This window comes from Perissodus microlepis, chromosome 13, assembly GCF_051167445.1.
Source record: "Perissodus microlepis isolate ML-2025 ecotype Zambia chromosome 13, ASM5116744v1, whole genome shotgun sequence".
NCBI lineage: Eukaryota > Metazoa > Chordata > Actinopteri > Cichliformes > Cichlidae > Perissodus > Perissodus microlepis.
In genome coordinates, this window is record NC_140473.1 from 29,727,189 (window position 1) to 29,737,725 (window position 10,537).

At 41.9% G+C, this 10,537-nt stretch overlaps 1 protein-coding gene across 4 annotated transcripts; it reads right to left on the bottom strand.

The window, feature by feature from the left end:
- Positions 1-920: 920 nt before the first annotated feature.
- LOC146375334 (uncharacterized) lies at positions 921-4,760 on the bottom strand. Of its 4 annotated transcripts, none has more exons than XM_084948363.1 (2): positions 4,550-4,760; positions 921-4,451 (listed from the first exon to the last, which is right to left on the bottom strand). In XM_084948363.1, exon 2 carries the CDS (start codon positions 2,987-2,989, stop codon positions 1,484-1,486), a length of 1,506 nt encoding a protein of 501 aa, XP_084804489.1. In that variant the 5' UTR covers positions 2,990-4,451; positions 4,550-4,760; the 3' UTR covers positions 921-1,483. The 4 variants fall into 4 exon arrangements, with proteins under 4 accessions (XP_084804489.1, XP_084804488.1, XP_084804487.1 ...); XM_084948362.1 differs by having other exon boundaries at positions 921-3,466; positions 3,959-4,760; XM_084948361.1 differs by having other exon boundaries at positions 921-3,471; positions 3,959-4,760.
- Between the last annotated feature and the right edge of the window lie 5,777 nt (positions 4,761-10,537).

The following is a 10,537-nucleotide window of genomic DNA, read 5'->3' on the forward strand; positions in this document are numbered from 1 at the left end:
GATTGGGTGTGGTGCTTGTCCTTAATTGCACTCACCTGTCACACATTATATAAGGACTGCATTCACTTTAGGCTCACTCCTTCTTCACTCCCACACGGGGCGGCAGCAGAGGTGAGGTTCTGTTCTGGTTTTTCTTATTTTATGTATTGTTTAAGGTAATGAGTAACTTCTCTGTTTTCTTTCAGCATTGGCAGTCCATGTGTGTCTTTCTTTCCTTCCTTCTTTGCTTTATTGATTTGAGAATAAAAGGAGAACCCTGTGAATGATTAGATGACTGCTTATTCTTATCCTAATCGGATGAGCCCATGATGCTGATTACTCAACCCTGAGCCTTCCTTTCCTTCATAACAATCACAGATTATGTTGTAAAAGAGAAGGAATATTGGAAAGAAAGATCAACATTGTGATATTATTTCTTCCAAACTGACCAGAAACATGCTTGTCAGACTCTCACAGCAAAGGATCAGACTCACTGTGCATGACGCCTCAGGCCAATGATGTCTGTTAGATTGTCAGTTGTTTAGTGCTTCTGTACAGTTAGGGTCACCGTCTCTATTTCAGAATAATTAATATGCGGAAAACACTAAAAGTTGATTGTCTTCCAATATTCTAGCATAACTAAAAAACTTTGACTTTGTAAGTACATATTATTAGTCCTAATGCCAATATGATTCTTCATAACTCCTGCTTTGAAATACTGAACTTTAAAATTTACCTGATGAAAGATGATTTACAGTGGCACTCTGTCAGGATCATTCTGACTGTAAGATCACTGTATTAATCTGAATCCTTCTGAAATGTGCTGTGAATGAATGCTGATGCAACTCACTGTGGGAAAACTGTTAATAAAATGAATCTGTGACACATGCAACACATTCACAGAGGAAGAGGACACAAAGGGAGGACACGCAGAGGCTGTGTTGAAGTCAGAAATCCAAATCTTTATTAAAAAACAGGCGGCGGTAACAAACAGGAAGACAAGAAGTCCATCAAACAGTCTACAGGGTCAAACATACAGAGAATTCAAACAGCAGTAAAAAATAACTGGACACTGAAAAACTTAAAGCAATGTGTGACGCAATAAAAGGAAGCAGCGCAGTATATTCACTGAATTAACATAATCTAATTCTACTCTACCGTATGTGCTGAGACACTCATCCTTTTTACCAGAGACCTCGCGCTTCGTTCTCGCCCACGGCCTGAAGTCACTAAGGATCACGAGTGGTGTAAGTGGCGTATCAAACAGCGCCGGGCCGGCCTGACCTCCGTGCTCAGACAGTTTTCCCTTGTCGGCCTGCAAAAAATAAACCAAAAAACATATAGCTGTGATTAAAAACATCATCGACATTAAACCTATGGTATTATTGAACATTGTGATAGCCTTTTGAACTCTTTTCTCGTCACGAGTATCTGATTGTTGTGATGGCATGGTGTTGTGTGTAAGTTATGTTGTAGCAAAAAGTTCAAAGCCCTTTTTAGATGCTCAGTTTGGTGCCGCTCCCTTTCGCTGGCGCGGCGACTTCCTCCTAGGCTGCTCTTCTTTCTTCGACCTCCCGGGTAGACCACCGGTTGGCCCGTTGCACAGGTGTGAGGGTTTATTCTGCCTCTGAGTTTCACCTGTGTTGGGTGGAGATTGATTTCTCCCCACCAAGTCCTCGTGCGCCGCTGCGCACTGCGTCCAGTGATACCAGGCGTCGCCTTTCCCTCTCAGTTGAACCGCTGTAGCTGTCCGAGCCGACACCTCGTATGGACCAGTCCAACGGGGTTCCTTCCACTTGCGTTTGATGACCTTCAGCCACACTGCCTTTGCGTCCGGGACCTCTCCTCCTCCTGTGGGCTTTTCACAAGCCACCTGTTTGGTGAAACTGGACACCAGCGCCTTTAACTCGTTCCAATAGTCTGCGTGAGACCTGTTCCCTCTGGTGTCCTGTCCCACCGAGCCCACCGTCCAAGGGGCCGGAAACTGTCTCCCAGTTTGCAGCTCGTACGGTGTGAAGCCCACTTCCGGTTTGACCGCTGGCTTGGGATTGTGTGCGCCACAGATTAAACACATCCTGGCCTTTTCCCTTATCATTTCTTTCAACTCAGGATGCCACCAATGACACAAGTTTCTCTCCATCTGTGCTACCCCCACGTGGGCAAGTCCGTGGGCCTCCTCCACCTTCTGTTTTGCCATTTTGGCTGTCAACACGGGGCGCCCGTCTGGCCCCCTCCACAAGTGTCCATCCTGCCAGGCTCCTTTGTTTTTCCACACCCCCTTTTCCTCTGGGGATGCCTCCTCCTGAGCCTGTTTGACTTCCTCCGTCATGTTAGTGGATACTTCCTCTTCTGCAGTTACCTGTATCATTTGTTTCCGTCCTTTGTAGTCTGCCGCCTCTTTTGCGGCTTCATCTGCTTTCTGGTTTCCTTTTGCCACCATGCTGGTTCCTTGTGAGTGCGCTTTGCATTTTATGATACTCACTTCATCTGGGTCAGCCAAGGCCTTTTCCAGTTCCTCCATTTCACTTTTGTGGCAGATAGGTGCATTGGTTGCTGTTCTGAATCCTGCTCTTTTCCATTGAGCCAGCTCCACATGAGCTGCTCCGAATGCATACGCTGAGTCAGTGTAGATGTTCACTCTCCTATTCTTAGCTAATCTCAAGGCTCGAGCTAGGGCTATCACTTCAGCTCTCTGTGCCGACTGCTGTCCCCCAATTCTTCCTGCTTCTTTGACCTGATACTCCTCTCCTACTCTGCAGACTACCGCATATCCTGCTTTCAGTCCTTCTTCGTCTCTGTGGCAACATCCATCAGTGAACCAGTCCTCAGCTCCAGGTATAGGTTCTGCCTTCAGGTCCTCTCTAATTTTTTCTTCAACCTGTGCTCTTCTGACGCAGTCATGGGGTTCCCCTGCTCCCATTAAATCTGCCATGTTTGCTCCTTCATGTGTGAATGTTAGATTTGGGGCCTCTAAGACTTTGCTCAATCTCTGTTGTGCCCGTGGTGACATACTAAATGCTTGTGAGTTCACGTATGCCACTATGCTGTGTGTAGCTCTACGTCACTTTACCTGGATGATGACTCCTCTCCCCCTCACTCAGAAACACTCCTAATATAACCAAGCAAATAAATAATATTGAAGATTTACTTACATCATTACAAAAACAGCAAAAACATCTCCCTTTGATTCTATTTCTCCATTCCTGCTGAACATCAGGCAACAAATATCTCAATAAATCACAGTAAAATGTAAAGCACATATTTTCTCTGCTTTGTCTAACCTCTGCAGAGCCTCTGTCAAGAAAAACATAACTGTAAGCATAAAACAAATATACATTTCATAACACGTCACTGGACAAACCTTGGTCAGTTGATTTCCTCTGTGCAGTGCAGACGAACATCAGTCAGCAAGTGACTCTGCTGGTTCTTCTGAGGAAACACCACCGTCTCTCCACACCGTCACCATCTGTGAGCACAAACTGCCGCTCTGCTCTGCCAGCATGTAGGAAATCACATATCACACACAGGGGTGAAGAAACATCAGAGCTCAACTTTGGATACTTTAGATCTTAACAGATCAAAGTAGCTCTTAGTTTCAGCAATCAGTGAGCAGACAAACAATGATACCATACTGATTCTGTATGAATACAATATGGTATTTTCAATACAGGTGTCAAATTAATTTATTAAAACTAATACAGATATATGTATATTTTTTTTGATAAATTAGTTTGCTAAATTATAAGAATATATATTTTTATTTTTTTTCATTTAACAATTGCAACTGAAAGAAATTAAATATTGAACAAAAATATATTGTCACATTCTGAGCATGCTCAGCATGCTGACAGACTTGAAGTTGCTACAGATTTTAAGAAGTGATAATTATAGGGAAGAAACTTCTCTTTTTCATCCGTTTAATCAAACATTTGATGCCTCAGCTGTCTCAGTCCTATAGCGTTCTGCAACTACAACTAACCTGAAGCTTGGATTTGGCTGCAGGTGCCCCTGTACATCCTTCTCAGCAGCACACATGTGGGTACCATTTAATCACACTTCTTCCTGAGCTTTGCTTCATCACAAGACCAAAGGTGGCATCCCGTGTCACAGTCTTATCATCATCCAGAAGAAACATTTGAAGAAACATCATGGAGAAGAAACATTTACGCACCTCCTGGTTTTGTTTTCTGATCCTGCGAAAAGACTGAGGACAACAAAGCCCAGAGAACACGAGATACACAACATCCAACATTCAGACTCAACAGCCTCCATAAATGAAGAGCACCAGGTTGGTTCAGTTATAGTAGATATAAGCATACTTCACATTACTGGGTATGAATAATAATGAGGAGGCAAACTTTGAAGATGCAGAGCATGATGTCCCATCATCAGACTGTAAACAAACATCCACCAGGCTTCTTTGTTGGCAAAATTGATGATTCTCCTATCAGGGATCAGTAGCGTGTATTAACCTGTGGTATAAGCAGCAGTCACTGAAATATTACTCTTTCAGATAAGAAATCTAGCACATAAAAGCCAGGGTGGGAGGGATCTCTGCAAACTGACTTACCTCTGCAAGTGTGAAGCTCAACAAAAATCTGACTCTCCAGTCACAGACAAACAAAAACCTCCAGCTGGGAGATAGAAAACGCTGTCTGGGTCTTGCTGGATGTTGCTGGTCAGAGTCCACACATTAGCAGAGTGCTTCTTGGTCCCACTGACCCATGTGGACAGCGACTGTGGAGAACTGTTCTGGAAAACAGAGAAGAGAATTAAAATAACAAAAAGCCAAACAGGATTTCCACAAAGACTCTCTTGGAATCAGCAATCAAAAAAACCACTGGTTCACATTTCAATTAAATATGAACAGGTTCCTCAAATGTAAGCAGTTCAGATCTGATTTAATTTAATTTCCTTCACACAGCACATTCGTCCAGGCTGACAGGTAAACATAGAATTAATCTCAGGTAACATGACTCAGAGTAGAGATTCAGTAAGAAAGATTGCAGGCTCAAATATTATTACCACACAATCCAAGGACACACCAACAGCTCAGATTTGTAGAACTATTTAAACAAATGTCTTCTGAATATTCAATTCAGGTTCACAGTGGGAGGGTGGGAGGTGTCGTGGAATTTTTTAAATAAAGTCTGCAACACAGAAAGAGCTGTGATCAAGCTATTTATTACTGCGCCAACACACATCAAACATCACAGTTCAGTCATGTCAGCGCTGCCGCAGAAGTGGTGCTCCTACTCCTTTATGCATTCCAAGGAAGAGGGAGGAAGTTACAAACTGATCCTACCACACTTCACGTGCCTCGCTATGAAACCTAACCGATCAATGGTTAAGCTGTTTTGTGCCCTTGGCCTTATCAGCACCTGTAAAGGGAGTTGTTTTCTCAAACTGCTGACGCTGAAGTAAGTTCATCTAGTTTTAGAAACTTTCACTGAACAGTCTATAACAGTGTCACAACTAAGCATATGCATAAGCACTTAAATACTTTAAATGAGAATAACAGAAAATTTCTATTAAAAAGGCTAGAGCCTGTCCCAGTAGTCATAGGTAGAGCACACCTGGACAGGTCACCAGTCTGTCAGAGGACTAACACAGAGACAGACATCAGAGTAACAAATCTATTTAAAATTAATGTAAGTTTGCTGCAGCTGTATGTATGAACATGTGTTTCTGTGCTCACAGTCCACCTCTCAGGAACCTGCAGTTCACTTTTAGTCTACTTTAAACAGACCTCACAAAAGGCTGATGTGGCTGGATCAGTAGTCTGATTTAAGTACGATAGCTTTGGCCAGGGATTAATCTGGTGCATCGCTTCACTGCAGTCTTACGTATTTTCCCCACACCTGAATGAAAAATACTGATATATACAAATAACAGCTTCAGCTGATGCAGCCTGACTCAATCCTAGATGTTCAGCACACAGAGACACAGAGGTGCCGTTTAAAGTTTAGTGTTAACCTGAGTCACTGATCATTTGCAGTATTACAGAGTCTGGCAGTCTTTGCATGATGTCCACGTCACTGTACGTTTCTAGCTGACTCTCAGGTGTGACAGGTGTGCCAGCAGGAAAGAGTAATAATAACCTGCATCCTGAGGTTTGTCATGCAGGATTAAAGGAGCCAGGCTTTGTTCACACAGCTAGGATTGTATTTTACACTGACCCTGGGTCAGTATAAGTATCATACAGTTTAAACGAAGCACTGAAACTTGCACATATTTATTACAGATGCACTGAAGCTAATCGAGATATTTGCTGTCAGTCTGTGGCTGCGATTAAACACTTTACTGGAAACTTTATTAACTAGTACCTTCATCAGTCATGACAGAAGCTAATATTTCTGTGCTAACATCGTTTAACCAGTAACAGCTTTCCTCCAATATAAGCTAACGTTTACACCGTAACTTTAAGCTAGCACCACAAAGACGGTAAAACACGTAATAATATCTACAAATGCATCTTAAAGCTGTTATATTAGCACTCGGTGTATTACTAAGATAACCACATTAACATTACTGACACTCGCTGACTTTTAATAGTCATTCTATAAATGCTGTCCGTTTAAATGGTCTTACCTGTACACACTGCATATCCACCGGATTCCAGCCAGAGTGGATTCTGGAGTCTTCCCACGCTCCTGTTAGTGATCCTCCATCTGGATGGATGAGAACAACCTTCTGAACAATCTAGCAGGAGATGGCCCATATCTATGGGACTGATTTGTGCTAATAACGCCCATTGTATGGACTGATAACAGCCGAAGCGGGTGAATAAAGTCACCCAGTAGCTAGCTGTGCCATTACCCAGCATACATCACTCCCTCCATAAATGCAATAAACGATAGAAAAGTATCGTTCTACCTGTTTTTCAGGTAGTTGTTTACATTATATAATTTATTGTGTTCCGTATACGTCACTACAATGTGATTTGGAAAATGTCTAAATATACCGACAACAGGCACTTCCGCGGCAATCTCTTCAATCGGAGGAGCCTTCACGTCAATTCCCGACGCGAGGGGGGTACCCTGCGCGTCCATAAGCGAAGCAGAGGGAGCCTGACCATGCGTCACACGTTTGACGAGTTGGGAGTGAGAACGTGTTGGACGATGACGTACACCTAAAAGAGCTCAAAATCAGAAAACGTTGCTCTAAAACATGTTGACATGGTAAATGAAAATGAACAATAATCAAAATTGATCATGCAAACTGAAAGACTACTTACTATGTTTCTCTTGTTACTTCATTAGCCTCAGTGTTCTCAGATCATTCTTTACATAAAAGCACCCAGTTGTCTTGCAAAGAATGTGTAGGATTAGTGAAATCACACACATTCAAAGATACTGGTAGTTATTGTTTCAAATGCCTATTTCATGACAACCAGGCTAAATTCATCGAAAGAGATGATGAAAGAGATTATCTGGATGCTGAAATGATTGTTAAAATACATTAGGCCAATAATAGTAGACCTGTGCTACATTTGTCCAGCTAGGCAACACATATTTCTGCATAAGAGATACATGAGACACCCTTTAAATAAGCAAATTTCATGTTTAAAACATGGAAATGCAGCCAAAATGGACCATACAATGGCCTCAGTGAACACATCAGCACATAAGTAGAGATGAGGAAACTCAATCACATTAGATATTAATATTACTATGAGTAAATTATATATATTATATATTCTGTTACATGGTTTAAAGAATACAATGTGATAATCAGACATGAGAACGCTGTTTCCAGTTATACAAATTTATTTTATTTCACTATTAAAGAAACCAATTATGTGAATAAAAGCTCACCACAAGAACATCTCCCAACCCAGTCTTACAAAGTTGCAGTTACAATAAAAACTGGGTATGGAACATGAACTGTTGGTGAGCTAAAAAACAATCCTGGTGCTGATGCTTGTCATTGAACGTTTTGGACAGAGCTCTTGATTGAAATGCCTACCGTTGTGTGTAGGCATTTCAGTCCAGATGTTATGGAGTTCAGTTCAGCTAAGATGTATTTCTAAAGCACCGGATCGCAAAAATAGCCGCTTCTCGGCTGTTTATATTGTAAGGTAAAGACCATACAATATAAGAGAGAAAACCCCCCAACAATCAGATGATCCCCTGTGAGCAAACCCTTGATGACAGTGTCTGTGAAGGTTATCAGTCATCAAGGCCATAGTAGTCTAAGGAGCTTGGAAAGAAAAGCGCCTGGACTTCTTTAAGTTAAAGAAGTCCAGGCGCTTTTCTCCAAGCTCCTTAGACTTGGTGACGGTGGGAAAGAAAAACTCCCTTTTAACAGGAAGAAACTTTCGGCAGAACCAGGCTCAGTGAGGGGCGGCCATCTGCCTCGACCGGTTGGGGGGGGGCACAGCTGTTATAACCCCTGACGCAGCATAGCTTCTAATTCTGAAAGATAGGTAAATACCTTAAACCTGCACTCTATGCAGGACACCAAGTGATGACACGACTTGCAGTACTATAGGAGTCTATGCAGAAACAGTTTTCTCTCTTGAATCTCTGTAATTTTTTTGCTACTGAGTGTCTGGGTGCAGTCACTCATTTTGGGCCAATTAAATCAAATGAATTGAACCTGCGTTAACCAGGTTTAATAGGGAGGGCCAAAGTCGTAGTTGTGCTAAATTTCCTCGAATTCTCCTCGGAGATTTTCGAGTAGCTTCCTTTGTTCTTGAAAGTTCTTTTCCATTTGTCTCATCGCTTCCCGTCCATTCCACATCTTTTTGGTAAGGTCACTAACCTTATTTTCTAAGGCCTTATTTTCTTGTTTGAGTATGTCAACTTGGACATCGTAGTTGTTTATCAGATTGTTATGTTCTTCCTGTGAAACTTTGAGAGTCTGAGCTTGGGTTTGCAACGCCATGTCTTCTGTTTTCAAGGCTTCCTGTACATCACACAGATTTTTCTTGACCTCTTCAAGCTCTCTTTTCAGTGCCTCAAATTCATGGCACAACAACTCCTTTTCTCTGTTGGTCACATTAAAATCATGTTCGGAGTCTTTCTCAGTGGCTTTGAAGATCCGTGATTCTCCTTTCACACCCTCATCGTGTGGTTTCAGTTCTTTTTGAGAATCACCACTCCTTTTGGAAAGCTCCTGGAGGTCCTGTTCAAGAAGTTCGTTATGCCTCGATATGTCAATTTCACGTGAAACGCATTGGAGTTCCAGGGTCTGTCTGAGCTGTTCACTGTCCGTTGTTTTGTTTTCCTCATTCATGATCCTTTTTCTTTCTTCACTCTCTTGTAAGTCTTTAAAGGCTGTGTTTGCCTGATGGAGTTTATCTTTAACAGCCCGTATTTCCTGTTGCATGTCATCTTTTTCCTTTTCAAAGTCCCTTTTCAGCTCACACATGCGTTTTATCGTCACATCATTTTCCTTTCTTAAAGACTGGTTGTCCTTTTCCATGTCTCCCACTTTTATAACCAAGCCTGTCTTGCTGCTTTGCAACTCTCTGATTTCTGCCTCCATTTCCTGCATCACCTCTTTCTGTTGCTGGATCTCTTTGGTTTTGGAGCTGTTTAAATCCGTTAGAATTTGGTTCCAATATTCCAGGTCTTGAATTTTGAAGTGAATTTTTTCATTCTCTAGTTGCAGGTCTCTTTTCCTCTTGTTTTTAGAGAACCCACTTCGTTTGAAGAGAACTTCAATGTTTTTTTGGAGAATTTTGTTCTCATTTATGAGCTCTCTTTTTTGCTCCTTAAGGTCGGCGTTCTCGACTTTAAGGTCACGTATGGTAGAGCTTTGTTGTTTGAGAGTTTTATTCTCATTTTTCAGCTCTTTGATTTGCTGGTTAAGTTTTTCGTTCTCGGCTCTCAGGTTGCACACAACAGGATTTGACAGACTCATATTTCAAATTGAAGTTGATGTTAAATCTCTGTACTAACTAAAAGATTTTTTTAAAAATACGGTCAACTGTGTCAGAAACTGAAGTTTCGAGTAGTTTAACTGCCTAGTGAATTCTTCCACTATCTTTGAAAGACTGACAAGAATGAGAACCTTTCCCCTCTTTAAGGGTTTTAGTGTGCTGATGTCATAAAGAAGATCAGAGATCAAAGGGATTCTGGTGGAATGTCACTGTGTCTGGTCTGGGCAGTTCTGAATTGAATAATAACAAAATGCAGATTGATGGTAATTGTAACTGATAATGGTTACATGAATTATAAACACCCAATAAATATTATTTAGAAATCCAAACTGTGGTGGAGGTGTGGTCCCTGGCTCAGCCGCAGGGGAGGAGTGATGCAGTGAGCTCAAGGGGGCGGTGCCAGGGAGGCTGCAGGGACAGGTGGTGATGATCTTCCTAACGAGGTTTTCCTTTTTATATAGTCAAGCCGGAGACCAGAGTGAGCAGGAGCATGTGCAGAAGACCAACCGGAGAGTTGGTGAACAGGTTGGCAAACCATGAAAGCCATATGTGTGGTGCTTAAACAAACACTCGTCCAGAGTGATCAACATAACAGTGTGTCGGGTTGACTTTTATGCAAACAAACCAAAAAAAACAAAAACATGTCATTGTGAAGCTTTGGCAAATACT

Excerpts from the sequence above, each read along its gene's own strand:
- LOC146375334 (XM_084948363.1), bottom strand. The coding sequence starts at position 2,989 with ATGTCACCACGGGCACAACAGAGATTGAGCAAAGTCTTAGAGGCCCCA.